General features: G+C 45.6%; 1 protein-coding gene across 2 annotated transcripts in view; it reads left to right on the top strand.

Moving 5' to 3' along the window:
* The first annotated feature begins 6,007 nt into the window (after positions 1–6,007).
* epha8 (eph receptor A8) overlaps positions 6,008–17,452 on the top strand; it is a 263,478-nt gene continuing 252,033 nt past the window's right edge. For both annotated transcript variants that reach the window (XM_055659451.1, XM_055659450.1), the window contains exon 1: positions 6,008–6,222. In XM_055659451.1, the coding sequence (XP_055515426.1) occupies positions 6,141–6,222 (82 nt within the window). In that variant the 5' untranslated portion in view covers positions 6,008–6,140. The remainder of the gene's footprint in view (positions 6,223–17,452) is intronic.

Here is a 17,452-nt window from a genome sequence, read left to right as displayed (position 1 = left end):
AAAGAAAAATCTTTATGGGAAGATTAGATCTAATGGCCAGTCATTTCAAACCACAGGGGCAAGTTATTTGAAGTGTTCATCTTTAAAAAAATATATAGTTACAGCATAAACATTTTAAACAGTTACTCTGCATATTTAGATCAAGTTGATTGGCTTTTCTGCATTTTTCTGTCCCACAATGTAGGATCATTGTCTGATCCTTTATATGTTATGCTGCAGCCATTAGGTTATTAAACATTACAACCTCAAATAAACTTTGAACTACATACACTATTATTGCATTATTATCATTTGGCTTATATGTGTACTTGCGTGTGTGTATATATATATATATATATAATCTGCATAAATGTGAGTATGTGTGTGTATATGTATATATATACACACACAAACACTGAATTTTCTTTCTCATTTATTATACCGTTTACAGTGTACTATGTTTACATGTTCTGTTGTGTTGCTGAAAGTAAGAACTTAATTGTTCTATTTGGAACATGTGACAATAAAACACTCTATTATTAGATCTCTCCCTATTTTAGGTAACAGCTTTGTTCTTGCTTCCTGTTCGACCCTCCCTTCCTGATCGAGGGTGCTTGGCAGTGCCCGATCTTACCAATGTAATGCACTTCATTAAAGCACCCATTTCATTGTCCAGAGCTGGGTAATACTTCTACACAATATGACACCCTGAACTGATGCTGGCCTAGGTTAATAGTGAAAACTACTCAGTATTTAGTCCTACATTTCAGCCAGTGTGCAGAATAGCAAAAAGTATCTGCAGGATTGTCAAATTATTGAGAGGAGGTACTAGATGTGGGAAAAGGACACTGGGAAGAAAATTATTCTCACTATTATATGTTTGAACAGAGGTCAATAAAATGTAGAGACCTGCTATCGTTCTCTATGTGCCTCCCTCCAAGACACATCATTGGAAACCCCATAGACAGTTGAGTGCACCCTACCATTGAGTACCACATGTCCATAATATGGGAGTAGGTGGAAGTCTCTTGTCCTCTCATGCCTGCTGTCCCCATTTACCAGAATCTTGGCTAATTTGATCATACCTAATTTGGAGGAACAGCACCTCATATTTCGCTTGGGCAGTTTACATCCCAGCGGTATGAACACTGACTTCTTTAACTGTCAACAGGCTCAGAAATGGAAAGGACTCAAATGCAGGCTCATCGAGAAGTACTGAAGATAACCCAAAGTCCAAACGCGAATGGAACCGAAAGATATGGACCTGGAACCGACAGAACTCAGAACTGCTTTCAAACCGACAGAATGCAGTTCTAATTATTCTGCACCCAATTGGTGATGTTCTCAGGTATTTATACCAAGTGATAGATTAGGGGAGCAGATTAAATGCAGTGTAACTCCTATTAGCTCAGGGACAAGTGTGGAAAGATTCTCAAGTGTCTAGAGGCATGGCAAGCATGACACTAACTTCAAATAGGCCTTGCTTTCCCTCTCTACCCCCTCCCCTTCCCAGTTGTCCCACCAGTCTTACTGTCTCCAACTACATTCTTTCTTTGTCCCACCCACTCCCCTGACATCAGTCTGAAGCAGGGTCTCGGCCCAAAACTTCACCCATTCCTTCTCTCCAGAGATGCTGCCCAACATTGAGTTACTCAATGCTGAGTTACTCCAACATTTTATGTCTACCTGTAATCTTTCACCTCTTTGCTTATCGAGTACCTGTCTACTTGTACCTTAAAATATCGAAAGACCTTACACTACCACTGTGATTTTCGAAGACATGTCCCTGAAATGGTCAGCTCATTTGATTTATTTGGGAAATCATACAATACATGAGCACATCAGGTAGTGCAAGCGAGAAAATAAACAGTGTGCAGAATACAATGTTACAGCTATGGTGAATGTGCAGATAAAAAGTGCAAGGCCTTCAATGAGGTAGGTTGGAGGACCGGAAAGTCATCCTAAGCATATGAGAGATCAGTTCAAGAGTCTGATAACAGTGAGGAAGAAGATGTTCTTGAATCTGGTGATAGGAGATGATTGTCCATGCTCTCCCAATTCTCCCAATAGTCTGAGTTTGACCCAGATATCTCCAATCTATTCTAACCATGTACAGGTCCAAATTTTGTTTAAAGGTTCGTGTGAAATTAAAGCTTTTTATCTTTGTACACCAGATCTCACTGCCCATCCTGAAATAGGAGTGGTTTCTGCAGCGAAAACGAGTCGAATTAAATTAGTCCTGCCTTTGACCCTTTCCACTACCTTCCAAGTCATTCTGCTGGAAGGTCACATCAGCTAAATGGCTGCCTTCGGCAATTACCCGATGAAGGGCTCACATACCCGAGCAGGCCTGAGAGGGAAGAGGCTGTAACGGGACTCTCAACACTTTCCCGTCATGACCATCCGGGCGAGGCTTTCCCTCAGCTCAGCGAGGTAGTGCTGGGGATTTCCTTGGCTGCTTACAGCACTCTCGCTCTTTCTGCTGCCCGCAACTTTGCTCCTAGACCGTCTACCTGCCCCTTGCATCGTCCACCGAGACACAAGCCCACAAAATGTATAGGAAGGAACTGCATGTGCTGGTTTAAACCGAAGATAGACACAACATGCTGGAACAACTCAGGGGGACAGACAGGCAGCATCTCTGGAGAGAAGGAATGGGTGACGTTTCGGGTCGAGACCCTTCTTTAGATTATTATTTGTCTGAAGAAGGGTCTCGACCCGAAACGTCACCCATTTCTTCTCTCCAGAGAAGCTGCCTGCCCCGTTGAGTTACTCCGGCTTCTTGTGTCTATCTACAAAGGTGTAGCGAGACTGATTGCGGGATTGTTGTCAGACCCAAGTGTACGTGGAAAACAGCGAGTAAAGTGCATCAGCAAACTTTGACAAGAGCCGGTCTTCAAGAAGAGAGCGTCGTTCAGTTAATGTCGCGCAGTAAAGATTACAGTGAGGCAATTTGGTGATAGACGGTGGGGAAGGTGAGCGTGTGGATTGTGAGCCGCGTTCACGACCATACTCTGGAGCCGCTTTGGGAAAGGTGATGGTTCTGCAGTCCGGCCGGGATCCCTCAGGGGGCGCTCTCTGTCTTCATTGAAGGGCAATTATCTTCGAAAAGAATGAATTGAGGGTTCTGCAGCGGCAAGGGTTAACTCTCCCCACGCCCCGGACTTGTGGCAAGCCTGTTCGGGTGAGAGGGCGCTGGACCAAGGATTCGCCTTGGCCAGTGTGGTCCATCCCTGGCTCTGATAGCGAGCTGCTTCACTTCACAGTAATCTCACAAAGCAAGCTTGTCTTCATTTTTTTTAAATCTGGTCATGCTCATGTTATCTAGTTTCCTGGTATTGATTTTTGAGAAATCAGACCAATTTTTTTTTTTTTAACTCCATTAATTAAAGAAATTATGTTATCGGTTATGTGGCCATGAAAATAGCCGCTTGCTTGTCGGATGTAGCAGAGTCTGGGCCTGTTACTCTCTGCAATCCAATAAACTGACAATCAGCCTCTTAAGCGGCCTAGCAAACCTCTCTCTGGGCTGTGATCAGGGGGCTGGGGACGAGCGATAAAGCGCTCGGGAATTAAATTAAACACGTTATTAGGAATGCGATTGTGGGTCACTTGAGTATAAAGCGTGGGATGACTGGCATTCAGTGTTACGTGTTTAAACTTTCACCCAGATCTAAACGCTGCTCCGCAAGTTCAGAATTCAGTTATAATTGAAAGATAAAGCAAATAAATAATTGTTTGAATTTCGATGGAGCCCGTGTTCCGTTGGCGAAATCTACCTGTCAATGTTGTTACTCCAAACGAAACGTGGATGAATTATTCAAGAAACAGAGTTGGACGTTATCGTGAGCCCAATTACGCCGAGCTTTCTCCTACACCATATGCGGAACGTGTATTTATCAGAATCCACAGTCATAAAATTATCACTTCGGAATTACTGTAAATCTTCTAAATGGAAAATAAAGTTTTAGGCCAAGCATTCTACCGCCTGTCTGTCCGGTGTTCGTAGTAAATATTCTCCACTGAAGGCCCCATGATTTTCGAAGTTGGTGCTTGGGCTAAATTCCGAATAGTAATGTAATGTTATATATTTTTTTATATAGAGAGGGCAAAACTAGTTTGATTTTTACTGCCTGGTGTGTGTAATGTTAGCACGGAAATATTGGCCATTATATTAGAAATCCTAAATGAAGAATAACGAGTGAGGGGGATAAAGGAACAGCGGCTCCAAGTAGCGATCAGAGATGGGCCGGACAGTTGCCCGTGCACTCGCGAATCCTTCTCCTTTTACCTGGCACTTACATCAGTGTTTCAGCTTTTATTGTTTAAATTAGCAGCAAAAAATGTATTGTAAAAATAGACCCGAGAGTGCGCTTCCTGGGTAGTTAACGATTAGTGAGGGGGGAAAAACGTTCAATTGTAGGAAGATTAAGTTTCGCCGAATGTTTGCGGCTGGCGCATCTTCAAATCATTTAATCGCGCTGCAACGCGCTCGGAGTAACACCCAGTTATGAAAGATCCCAGTAATTAAAGATCTCTTTAAATTGATTCACTGTGCTTTAAATGGCTTTAATGAGGCTCAGTCAGATGCGGGCACACACTGTACAAAGGCTTGGAGCCGACTCTGGAGATTATTTCACCGTAAATAGATCATTTAGAGGCAATTTGTCAGCGAGTAAGTAGTTTATCTTGAGAATATTATAAAGCGATCGAGATTCCAGGAGGAAGGCTGGTTCGCCTGTCTGGGGTTGTGTGGATCTTGTTTTCACGCGTGCCATGTTTTTCCAGGAATGTGTGGGGTGAAGACCAGGAAAGTGGCCACAAAATACTCACAATCCTATCTGGCACCAATTAGTTCAGGGGTAAGACTAGGATTGACATTACCAGTAACCTACTAGTTGTCTTTTGTATTCTAAACTTTTGTGCCACGATCTAAAAATTACATTTTATTGTCCCACAGGTCTCGATTTTTAAATTCCAGATAAATCAGTCTATTACTCACATTCTGGACAAAATCAAAAATCCCGACAAGGTTATTGTGAAGAAAGAAAGAGTACGTTTGCACTAAAATTGTTTCCGTTTGAGTTCGGTAGGAAAGGTCCGGTCCGACCTTGGGAGAGAGAAACATCGAAATTACTTAATTTCGGGATTGCTCTGAAAAAAAAAAATCTTCTTCAGAATCAACAAAAAATGCGAGGAGTTTTCAGAAGAGGTTGGCAACGAACAGAGAATAAATAGATCGTCGAAACAGCTCGGTGAAGTTGATGTCACGTAGCCCGTCCTTAGATGCAACAACTAATTGAGAAAGAACACAAGTAAATGGCAACTGAGATATTAAGTCTAGCGTGTTTCTGAGGTGTGGGGAGATTCGTGGAAATGATCATTCGCTCGGAATTAATTTAGAAAGGAGATGTTTTTTGATAAACACCTCTCCGGTTTGTTTGCTCCCGCTGCCAAATTTATTCAGTGACTGTGTGGGTGTTGCAGTTCCTGGGTGTCTCAGCTAAAACCTGCAACAAATGTCCACTAAATTCTCCTCTCTAACACGTGGGGACCCAGTCGGCGTGGGTTTCAGAAATCATCCCGCAAATTTAATTTATTATTTCACATTTATTGAACTCCCGAACGGACACTGCAGAAGGGTTGGTTGGACCTGACTCTCAGTCTGAAGAATGGTATCGACCCGAAACGTCACCTGTTCCTTTTTTCCAGAGATGCTGCCTGACCCGCTGAACTACTCTAGCTTATTTTGGTGCCTATCTTCGGTTCCTTACTAATCAGCGGAGAAGGGTTTGATTCTATTGAGACCTGTGTGCAGGTAAAAGGTGGAATATCCTGTCCCAACTCCAGATATTTCATCCAGTTCTCCTGGGGATGGAGTTAACCCTAACATTTTTGATTGGACGGCGAGGATTGATACCCAGCGCCCCCGGTTGGATGCTACGAAGCATCCTTGCGTTAGGATAGGATGGCGGCGATGACAGGCAGCCGCAGAGGGCTCGGCCCGCCCACGGCCGCTGCTGCGGTTTAAAGTGTAGTGAGCGGTGGCGAGATGCTGCGAGTGTAGAGTGTTTGTACACAGAGCGGGCGCGCACACATACGCACGCACACACATACACACACACATACACACACACACACACACATAGCCAGCGGCAGCCATGGCTTCGGGACCCTGCCTCTGGTTCTTACTGTGGAATATCTTCTGCGGATCGCACTGCATCTACTTGCCACCAAACGAAGGTAAGCGGACCAATCTCGCGTCAAGATGTAACTGGGATTCACAACAACAAAAAAAAGCTTATTGTGGCAGCGCAAGGCGGCAAAGCATCGCCGCCTGACGGTGTAAAGGCACGGCCGCTCTTGCCTCATCCTTAAAACAAATGCTGCAGATATTGAGAAGTTTAATTGGTTCTGAAACGGGTCTTGTGAGCGCGGCACGGTGTACGGGGAGGGTGCTTGTAATCGTGTTAGTGGTGATGGCATGTACTGTGTCCGGTACTGGGTACTGAAGCCCCCCCCCCCCCCCCCCCCCCCCCCTCTCCACCTCATCTACCCCCCCCCCCCCCCCCCCCCAAGCCACCAGGCTTTGTTGCGTCCGGTCTAGGGGTGAGAAGGTTGGGGCATCGCTTTCGGCCTCCCTTAGAACAGGCGGCGTGAGAGGACAGCTCGCATCAGCTGTTCGCTTCACCCACGTGAAACTGCAACTCCTGTGTTGACAACAACATGGGGTGTGTTGAAGGTGCCGGCGATTGACACGCACTCTGCATCCACGACTGTGTAACTATACACCCCCCACGAGAAGGCGTGCATTATTGATTATGTGTACGGCACATGTCTATTGACTAACTGGTCTGATTGAGATTGTCAGGAGAGACCGAGTTAGATGAAATATAACAATATCGCGGATAGACACCAAAATGCTGGAGTAACTCAGCGGGGTCAGGCAGTATCTCTGGAGAAAAAGAACAGGTGACGTTTCGAGTCGAGACCCTTCTTCAGACACAATATCGCTCCTCTCAGCTCTCGGTTCAAATCTGACATCTTGATGCCCCGTTCCCCTGGCGTTTCACCCGCTTCCTGAACTGATCAGCGCCATTTCTATTTTACAAGTTCACAGAAATACAGATTGTTGTGTGTTGACCACAGTAAGTTGGGTTGGGAAGTTTAAAATCGGAGTTGATTTCTCAGAGGTGGTGCTGGCGAGGTGTATGTGTGAGTGAGTGAGTGAGTGGAAAGGGATTGGGTGGGTTTCAGGCAAATTATTCTGAACGTGTGGGAGTTGTATTGCTCGTATCTGTTCATAATTAACTCCCCCCTCCCCCCCCCCCTCAACTTTACAGTCGTATTTTTAAAAAATCATCAATATAAAAAGCAAACTCTTTTAACGATATCAGTTCGACGCACTTTTCTTGGAGTTTTCTCTTAATTCAATCCTTTATAATCGGTTGTCAATGGCGTTAATCTCCTCGGGCTGTGCCTCCTATTTCACCTTCGTTTCTAATATGCAGCTAAAGCGTTTCACGTGTAAACTAAACGTCCTACCTGACAGCACGAAACCCTCCAGTAGTTTAAACAAACGTCCAAGCTCGGCTGTGAAACGACTGTCGCTTTTAATAAAATGCAAAGCAGCTTCTTGGACAACCACTTACTTCCTACAAGTCAAATTAGAATTAAAACGAAGCTAGTCAAATCAGTTTTGTGGCACCCATAAACTCTGTCAAAGCAGCATCCCTGAATCTGAGTTTTCCCTCTAACTTGAAGCTGTGGCGGTTACGCCGTAGTTTCGCCCGAATTTCCCGTTAGTTTATGCAACCCACTTCACAGCGTTTCTGCCATTTCCACCTCGACTTTGCCGCGCTCCTCGACCTATTTAACATCACAGATTTGGAAAACTGTACACGTTTTATATTCTATCACGTTTTGTGTGGATTACACTTTTATTTCAAGGTCAATGTCTCATTGTACAATGATACACACACACAGTAAATGCTGGACCTCTGTCTCTCCACAGATGATGTGTGATCTGACCATTACACCTTGCAACGTTACCAGTTTCTATTTCAGATTTGCAGCACCGTGATCTTTTACCATTATTCCTTTTGTTTTCTTTATTTCTAGACTCGCTCCTCCTGTGAAAGGGAGAGTTGTTTTCACTTGGGGTCCGCCAATTCTTTCTTTACGAGTGGACTAGACACTTGCACGTGGACTAGACAGTCCAACCAGGCTGGCGCCAAGATCAAGCTGGGTAGAACCCACCTTGTGCCTTTTCAATTTGCGCCTTAGTTTGCCCGTGATGGTATAACACGCGCATCTTAGCTCCGTCCACGTTTAACGCAGCGAATTCAATTTAAAACAATATATTTTCTTCATGTATTCGCCAATACAGTTGTCAGTTTCCCACACAGGGAATTACTCAGAACGCTTTCATAAATGTTCTGTCTAAATTCTACCAATTTCAGGCGCCTGCTGACCAATACTGTTAATATTCGAATAACTTAAAGATTAATCTATTAAAGAAAAATACAATTTATCAATTACACCTTTCAACTGCACTTTCTGCATTTGTAATGGGGTCGATGTTTGAACATTAGTCACACTACGTTTAATTTCTTAATTTAATTTCCCGTTGTGTCCACGGCAATTCCTCTCATGTGTAATTCTTCTATCCGTTCCCGACCGCCCAATGGTTCCAACCCCCACTCACGCAGTAGAACTTCACAATCTAAACCAGACACGTTTAATAATCACGGGAGCGGCGTTTGAACTGGGTCCGGTTGTTGAAGCTATAACTTTTCCAGCAGCGTCTCTCAAGCAAACTGGTTGAGAAGCCGGCAAAGCCCGGTGTTCCTGTGTTGTGTGTGGAGCGAGTAACTCACTCGCCGCAGCTCCGCGCTTTCTGTTGAACGGTAGATTCATTTTCATATATAAGATTCCTTGGAAACAAGTAGGACACTTAAAGGAGACGAAAAATCAATAAAAAGACGCAATTAATGGGAATGAAGGCGCTTAAAATGGCAAACATTAAATTGCCAGGATTATGCATAAAATAATTAACAATTGAGAAAACATCAGCAGGGAAGATCAAATTACTTTAAATTGTCACTAATTACAGGACATGTTTTCGGAATGACTGCAAATGGCCATCACATTACACTCGAGCAGTAAAAGCAACTGATGTGGTGTTACCTCCCGCGGCGTTATCCAGGGATGAGTCTGAAGGTGCTTCAGGCTACAGGAAGGTTTGTCCGAAAGATAACGGGGCGCTTCAAAACCCAACACGTTTAAAACCAAACATACTGACACACATTTCTGACGGCGTGGAAATAAACATTTCAATTACCCAAATAAATTGAGTTGATAATAATTTGGGGGATTCAGAAATATATATTATCGAATAAAGACAATCGGCCGCTGCCCTATCTCTCCAGATTTCCCGCAAACGTTTCCCGTTTTCAGCGCATTCTTCAAATCGTTGGGTAAATCCGGACGCTTTAGCCGCTGATGGGTTTTTTTCCCCCCGCAACCATCGGAAATCCATGCCTTCTCCCCACCTGCCCTCAACCAGCGGAACCTGTCGCCCGTTTACCTTGTAAAACTCGCCAGTAATTTTAAACCTTACATTTTCTCTTGATCTCACTTTTGCAGCAGCGCCTCTCAAGCGAACCGGTTCATCCAGAGAGTTGTGAATCTGTGGAATTATCTGCCACCGAAGGCAGTGGAGGCCAATTCACTGGATGTTTTCAAGAGAGAGTTTGATTTAGCTCTTAGGACTAAAGGAATTAAGGGATATGGGGAAAAAAGCAGGAACGCGGTACTGATTTTGGATGATCAGCCATGATCATATTGAATGGCGGTGCTGGCTCGGAGGGCCGAATGGCCTACTCCTGCACCTAGTTTCTATGTTTCTCCAGCAACAAAAATAGACATGCGCAGGAAGGAACTGCAGATGCTGGTTTATACCGAAGATAGACACAAAATGTTGGAGTAGCTCAGCGGGTCAGGTAGCATCTCTGGTGAAAATGGAATAGGTGGCGTTTCGGGCCGAGACCGTCTGAAGAAGGGTCTAGACCCGAGACGTCGCTTATTCCTTTTCTCCAAGTAAAATAAACATCCCGTGTCCTTTAAGTACCTCCGCCTAAGCGGAAATCCCGCAGCCCCGCATCAACGCTAAGTTTGTAGAAAGGACAAAAATGTCTGAGAGTGCGCTCAACTGGTGAGATCTCGAAAGAACTGCCAACAACCGAGCTAGGTGGGGGACATTTGCCAATGGCCTATGCTTCCTACAGGAGCAAAGGACTTAAGGAGAAGAAGAAGGAAGGAACTGCAGATGCTGGTAACACCAAAGATAGACACAGAATGCTGGAGTAACTCAGCGGGTCAGGCGCATCACTGGATAACATGAAAAAGGTGGCGTTTCGAGTCAGATCGCTGAGTTACTGCAGCACTTTGTGTATTTTTCTGGTAAACCAGCATACGCTGTTCCTTGCGTGAACATCACAGTGTCAATTCACGTAGTCAAGGTACAACCCGTGTTCAATGTTTATGTGGACAGGAATTCGATATCTGTCCCGCTGAGTTACTCCAGCATTTTTGTATCCATCTTTAATGCTAAGTTTGTTTTCTATTTATTTCCCTTGTTTTAAATATATATATATATATATATATATATTTGTGAAAAGTAAGGATAAAAAGAAACCAATAAAACGTTGTCTGTTTGTGCAGGATGTGTTGTGTGCAGGTGTGAGTGGCGGGGACAGGTGGCGGTTTCGGGTCACTGGCCAAAGCAACAGGCCAGGGCTAAATAAATAAATCAATTTGTGAAGGAGGCAAGTGTGCGGTGAAGTGCAGAGAGCGTCTCGGCGCATGGCAGAGAGGGCAGCAGCGGCCACGGACGCTGCCCAGTCTCATGCAGAAACCAATTTACTTTCGGCCCCAGCACTTACGACATAAGACATAGAAGCAGAATTAGACCATTCGGTCCATCGAGTCTACTCCGCCACGATCATAGCTCATCTATTTATTTCCCCTATCAACCCCATTCTCCTGCCTTCTCACCGTAACCTTTGACGGCTTTACGTTTCGTTCAATTTGCAGTGTAACCGCGTGTGTCAACTTAGAAAAGCGGATAAAAACTTCACATTTACACTTATTGGTAAATACATCGCTCTGATAATAACCGCGTGTCAACATTGACCATTTCCACTTGCCCCGGTCCGCCTCGTTCGAATGCTCAAATACATGCGCTAAACATTCTGAACCATTTAGAATTACGCCCATAATTGTAATTTAAACAAGAAATTAAATAGATTGAGTAATTAAGTGAAGAGTGCCGGAGAAACTCAGTGACGGAGAAATGCCGGAGAAACTCAGCGGGTGAGGCAGCATCTATGGAGAGAAGAGATTGGCGACGTTTCGGATCGAGACCCTTCTTCAGACTTCAGTAATTAAGCGAGTTGTGGAAACCTGTCCACATTAACACTGAACACGGGCTGCACCTCGACTGCGTGAATTTACCGCGATGTTCACCCAAGGAACTGCGAGTGTTGGTTTACCAAAAACAAAAACAAAAAACACACAAAGTGCTGGAGTAACTCAGCGATCTGAAGATGGGCCCTGACTCGAAACGCCACCTTTCCATGTTCTCCAGTGATGCCACCTGACCCGTTTGAGTTACTCCAGAACTTTATGTCTTTTTCACGGAAACGTTCGCATCGTCTGCCCACGTTCATTGGCGGTTCCATTCGCCGCTGAATTGTGAGCGGCGGGGCTCTGCGTGTTTGACCCGCGGAGCGAAAGAAAATCAGTCAGCGGAATCAGATGTGACAGGTTTTTATTCCGAAACATTTGGTTGACTTGACCCCGTCAGAGTGACAAATTAACCAGAACATTTTACAACCATTTTTTTCTCTCCTGACCGTTGTTTATTTTGATTGTTGTGGTTTCTGCTCGTAATTTATTCCGTTTGAACGCAGGAAAAAAGTTACAGAGAAACGTAATGCGATGTTCTAATCTGAAGAAGGGTCTCGACCCGAAACATCACCCATTCCCATTTTTTTTCCAGAGATGCTGCCTATCCCGCTGAGTTACTCCTGCATTTTGTGTCTATCTTCTAATTTAATTTCTCGCACAACAGTGAGAGATCATACGAGATGGGAAGAAAGTACAGTATTAGTATTTCCGACTTCCCCCACGGTACAGATAGATGCTTCTCGCCCGTTATTCGCGACCATCGAGCGCTCGCCGCCGCGTCACCCGATCCCCTCTGCTACAGTGTCAGCCGCGGGAAAGTTAAAAGTCAAATCGATACACGACTAACACGGGGGGGGGGGGGGGGGGGGGGGGGGGGGGGGGGGGGGGGGGGGGGTCGAATCAGCCAGGCCATTCACTCTAATCACGGCCATTCCCAATTCTTCTTGCGAATTAAACATAAATAAACCAAAGGAATAGTTAGATCTCAAGCCGGGTGTTGAGCAGCCAGGTTGTTGGCTCGGCGTCAATGTCTGCCAGGCCCTGAACAGCTCCATTTGGTGGGTGGTAAAGCGGGCACTCAGAGATGAACCATTCCCAATGTAATCTCAACAGTATTCCGGCCCACCCCTGCTTAACTAGAATCTACAAGCATCTGTCCTAAAATACTCCATGACTCTGCTCTGAAGAAAATAATTCTAATTAATTGATTTTCTGAGATTTTGCCACAAATCCTTAAAATAGGCGATTCCTATGTTTAAATAGTGACCCCACGACACACACACACGCCCACTTCTAAATTCTCCCATAAGAGGAAATATTTTATTGAAACCGACCCTGCCGCGCTCGCCTCGTGTAAATTCCAGCGGATCCAAGCCTAACCTGTTTCACCTTTCATTAGAAATTAGTCCGTCTGGAGAAGGGCCTCGACCCGAAATGTCACATATTCCTTCTCTCCAGAGATGCTTCTGTTCCTCTGAGTTACTTCAGCATATTGCGTCTGTCTTCGGTGTAAACCAGCATCTGCAGTTCCTTTCTACATATTCGAGGTATTGGTCTGGTGTTGCTTCAAATCCAAATTACAATTAAGAACCCATTAATACTGCAGGTGACACGTGGAATAATGTCTGGACCAGTTCACGATGGCTTTCTTCAATTCGGGGAAGGCCTCGTGAAGAGTGCCTGGTACACTGTACTAAGTTATTTGCAGTATATATATAACAGACTGTTGGGAGAGTTGTATTTAGGTCGGTAAGGCAGCACACAGGCGGGTCCCAATGCTGTCGTTTGAGGACGTTACGGGGACTCGGGACTCGATGTGCTTCCATCAGGGTCATTGCGGTTGTACCATACATTAGATCCACTCGGACTAACGTGTACAATTCCACTCTCCGCACTGCAGCAAAAGTCCACTGTCCATGTTCGCCGGCGCTGATGCCCGTCCCGCTGAGTTACTCCAGTACTTTGGTCTTTTTGTTTATTAACCAGCATCCGCGGGTCTTTGTTTTTCACCAGGGGGATGCCTGGGATGCGATAGTTGTCACGAGAGGATTTTCACTGGAATATGTGAGGCTGAATGTTGGCGTTGTAGAGGTTTACAAAATTATAAGGGCGGAGATAGACACATGTTTGGGAGACAGAGTCCTGGAGTAGCCCCCAGTAGCATCACAGGAGAACATGGACAAGCGATGTTCCAATTCTTTTTCCAATTTTAGACTTTACTATAGTTGGGATGGCGATCACTCACTGACTGCCGAGCACTGCGGACTAACTATAGGGGGTTCTAAACGCACATTCCTTTTGCAACTATAGGGGAATCTTTGAGGGCACGGATTTGAGGTGAGAGGTGAAATATTTAAAAGGGGACCTGAAGGGTATCCCCCCAACCACAAAGGACGGTGGTTATCTTGCAGGGGAGATAGTTGAGGGGTATACAATTATAATGTTTAGAAATTGTTGGACAGGTAGTTGAATCGGAAAGAGTGGATGATTACGGCGTCAACGCTGCTAAATGGAATTGGCGTCGATAAGTCAACACGGCCAAGGGGGAGATGGCCACTTTATTCTATGTCCAACCAATCTCAAGAAGGGTCTCGACCCGAAACGTTACCCATTCCTTCTCTCTGGAGATGCTGCCCGTCCCGCTGAGTTACTCCAGTATTTTTGGACTATCTTCATTGTGAACCAGCCTCTCTTCACATCTATTGACCGCGTCCATCAGGGAGCGGGTAGATTAAATATCTGGCAAATAGTTTAGGAAGGAACCGCAGATGCTGGTTTATACCGAAGACAGCCACAAAATGATGGAGTAACTCAGCGGGCCAGGCATCATCTCAGGAGAAAAGGGATAAGTGACGATTCGGGTCGAGACCCTTCTTCAGGGGGGTTCCTATCTTTCTTTCAGTCACTATCTGTATCTTTCAGTTACAGTTCGCGCCCGGACCTATGCATTTCAGGCAATGTTTGCGCTAAAGAGAAGCTGGCGGCTGTCGAGGAAGTTTGGCGGGATTGAAGAGGGAAAGTGGGTCATAGTTAGCGGTAACTTCAGCACCCTCGTGTGTCCGGCTCCAACACCCACGTGTGACCGGGCGGTCAATAGACAATAGGTGCAGGAGTAGGACATTCGGCCCTTCTAGCCAGCACTCCGGACCTCCGGTGTATTTGCCACTAGGGAGAACATGTCATGTTACTTTAGGATGAAAGTTACACAGCGAATCAGCAGTTCCAAAACGAGCCGTTCGGCCCGACATGCCCTTGCTGGCGCTCTCACAACCCTCCCCACATTGCGGTTACCTGGTGCTGAATCAAGCGGGCGATGAATTGGCTGCAATCATAAATCGACCAACCGGACCTGTCCTCGGACCTCCACTCCAACAACTGTGGTCTCCAAAAACCCTCGCCTCCCCAACCCAGAAACCCCTCGAAAGCCCCCTCGCCCCCTGCACCGATCCACCCGACCTCTCCTCTCCTCCACGGAGGCCGCTCTTCCAGCGCACGGTGCTGTAGACATTCCCAGTTGTCTGACCTTCTCCATGGTGTTTGTAACTCCAACGCAAATTGACCCAATGGTCCTTAAGAGACACCTTTTAACTTCTAAGCATGCCAGTCTTCGCCCTATTTGGTTTCGAAGTCGTATCTGACCAAGGGGGTAGTGGGTATTTTGGGAATAGTAGATCCAAAATCACATCATCTCCAGCTCTGAGATTAGATGAGACCGCGGGGCGAGGGGCGAGCGAGGTGGGTCGGTACTGTGTGGGGATAGACCATGCCTTGAATAACCCCAGCCTGACCTCTGTGAGCCGGTGGGGCTGCTGTCGATGGGGCAATGCTGCGTTCGTGATCTCCAGACGTGAGAGAGGGTGCCGGCCGATACGGCTGTATAGCCCCCGCTGAGAGATACGATGCGAGGTCTGGAGAGTGTGTTCGAAGATTGGGAGCAAATTCATAAATTATAAGAGCACAATTAGGCCATTCGGACCATTGAGACTATTCCACAATTCAATCAAAGCTCATCTATGTTTCGCTCTTAACCCGATTCCCCTGCCGTCACCCCATAACCCCCGACACCCGTACTAATCAAGAAACTGTCAATCGTTGCCTTAAACATATACATTAACTTGGCCTTCACCGCCGTCGGTGGCAATAAATTCTACCCTGTCTACAGATATTTCTCATCATCTCCTTGCTAATGGGACGTCCTTTTATTCTGAGGCGATGGCCTCTGGTCCTAGACTGTCCTACTAGTGGAAACATCCTCTCATCCTCTACTCTATCGAGGCCTTTCAAGATTCGGTAAAGTTAAATGAGACCCCATCCCCCCTCGTCCATACCAGACTACAGATAACCCCAGCTGCCAAATGCTCATCATATGTTTATCCAGTCGTTCCAAATGGCTGGGATAGAATTCCCACGGAGGCCGTTTCTGCTTCTGTTGGAACAGATAGTTTGACCTGGAGCACACGAGTTAACCTGTTGAACATTTTGGCTCTGGATTCCTGTGTTTTAATCAGTACGGCATTACCTCCGGAGTTGTTTCCTCCACCGCTGTAGGGTGCGCACCTCGAAAGTGGTTTCAAGTTGCGCGGGCAGGTTACATTTCTGTCCACTTTCTTCATTAGGAAGCTCCCGTTGACCCCACAAGAACGAGCAGCCCACGCCATCCTTTCATCGGTCCCCAGAGCAGCCAAGCGTCCCGATCCGAAACGTCGACGACTGCTCCATTCACCTCCACAGATGCTGCCTGACCCACTGCTCATTTTTGTATTCAAGGTTCCAGCATCTGCGATCTCTTTAAAAAGTGCAGGGCGACTTTGAGGCGCTAGTTAGCTCCAGCTGCAACCGGCCAACGGGAGTTCCATCGTGTGGCAATTAATGTAAAAACACAGTTAGCACAAAACACAGAAAACTTGATTCTCAACAGAGAGTACAAAGGTTACACGTTGCCTGCACCAGCACTCTAACAAGGCTCAAGGGGTTTATTGTACACAATGGGCGCACGGTGAGTTTGCGCCTGATGTAAGTATTAAGGGGAGAGGGGAAGGGCATGGGTGGGGTAAATATAGAAGTGAGGAAAATCTAATTTTGTTCGCAACACAAAATGGATGGCGGTGAACCCAGCGCTGCTTTTGCACACATGCTCATATAAATTGATATTGAGAATTTCGGAAATAAAGATGGTATTATATGTTGCACTGTGAGAAGTAAAAGTGGCGTAGAGTACAAAACGCCACATGGGGAATTAGAGGCGCCAGAAAGTGGGGAATTTGCAACGTTTTCAAATTAGTGCACACAGGCGATTTGTGAAGCATTGCACACTAGGGAATGTACACATGAGGGGTGTAAGGAAAAAAAAACGGGGAGCTTGGGACCCAGCCCCACAAAAGAGAGATTCATATCAATGAAGGGCCCTAATTAGTGAAGAATTAAGGGGAAGAATTAGGGACATTGGAATTTGGTATGAATGGAATATTGGGGGGCAAGATTTTAGTTTATTGTCACATGTACCGAGGTACAGTGAAAAGCTTTTGTTGCATGCTAACCAGTCAGCGGAAATACAATACATGATTACAATGAAGCCATTCACAGTGAATACATGATAAGGGAATAACGGTTAATGCAAGGTACCCAATCAGAGGGTCACCAATGAGGTAGATAGTGTAGATGTAAAGGGAGGTACTGTGGCTCCACTACATGGGTACATAGGCTGATGGAAAGAGGGTAATTTGAAGTATCAACAATAGCAAATTAAGGGGTCTGGAAAAAACCACAATACAGCATGGAAACAGCGCTATTTGGCCCAATTGTTTTTTGCTGACTATTTATATTGAGCCCAACAGTCCGCTATTAACCCAATTAGATGGGAATAAGAAACACCTGTGACTGTGGAATTGGAGGCACTGAATTTCAGGAACCGAGCCGTCGGTAAGTGGGATGGCAGGGACGTCCATAGATGAGGATTTGGGGACTTTTGTAGTAGTGAAATTGGGGATATCAAAAACATGGT

The sequence above is a fragment of the Leucoraja erinacea genome, chromosome 30, assembly GCF_028641065.1.
Source record: "Leucoraja erinacea ecotype New England chromosome 30, Leri_hhj_1, whole genome shotgun sequence".
Taxonomy (NCBI): Eukaryota; Metazoa; Chordata; class Chondrichthyes; order Rajiformes; family Rajidae; genus Leucoraja; species Leucoraja erinaceus.
Note: the sequence above shows the minus strand (reverse complement) of the source record. Positions and strands in the feature narration are given on the sequence as shown.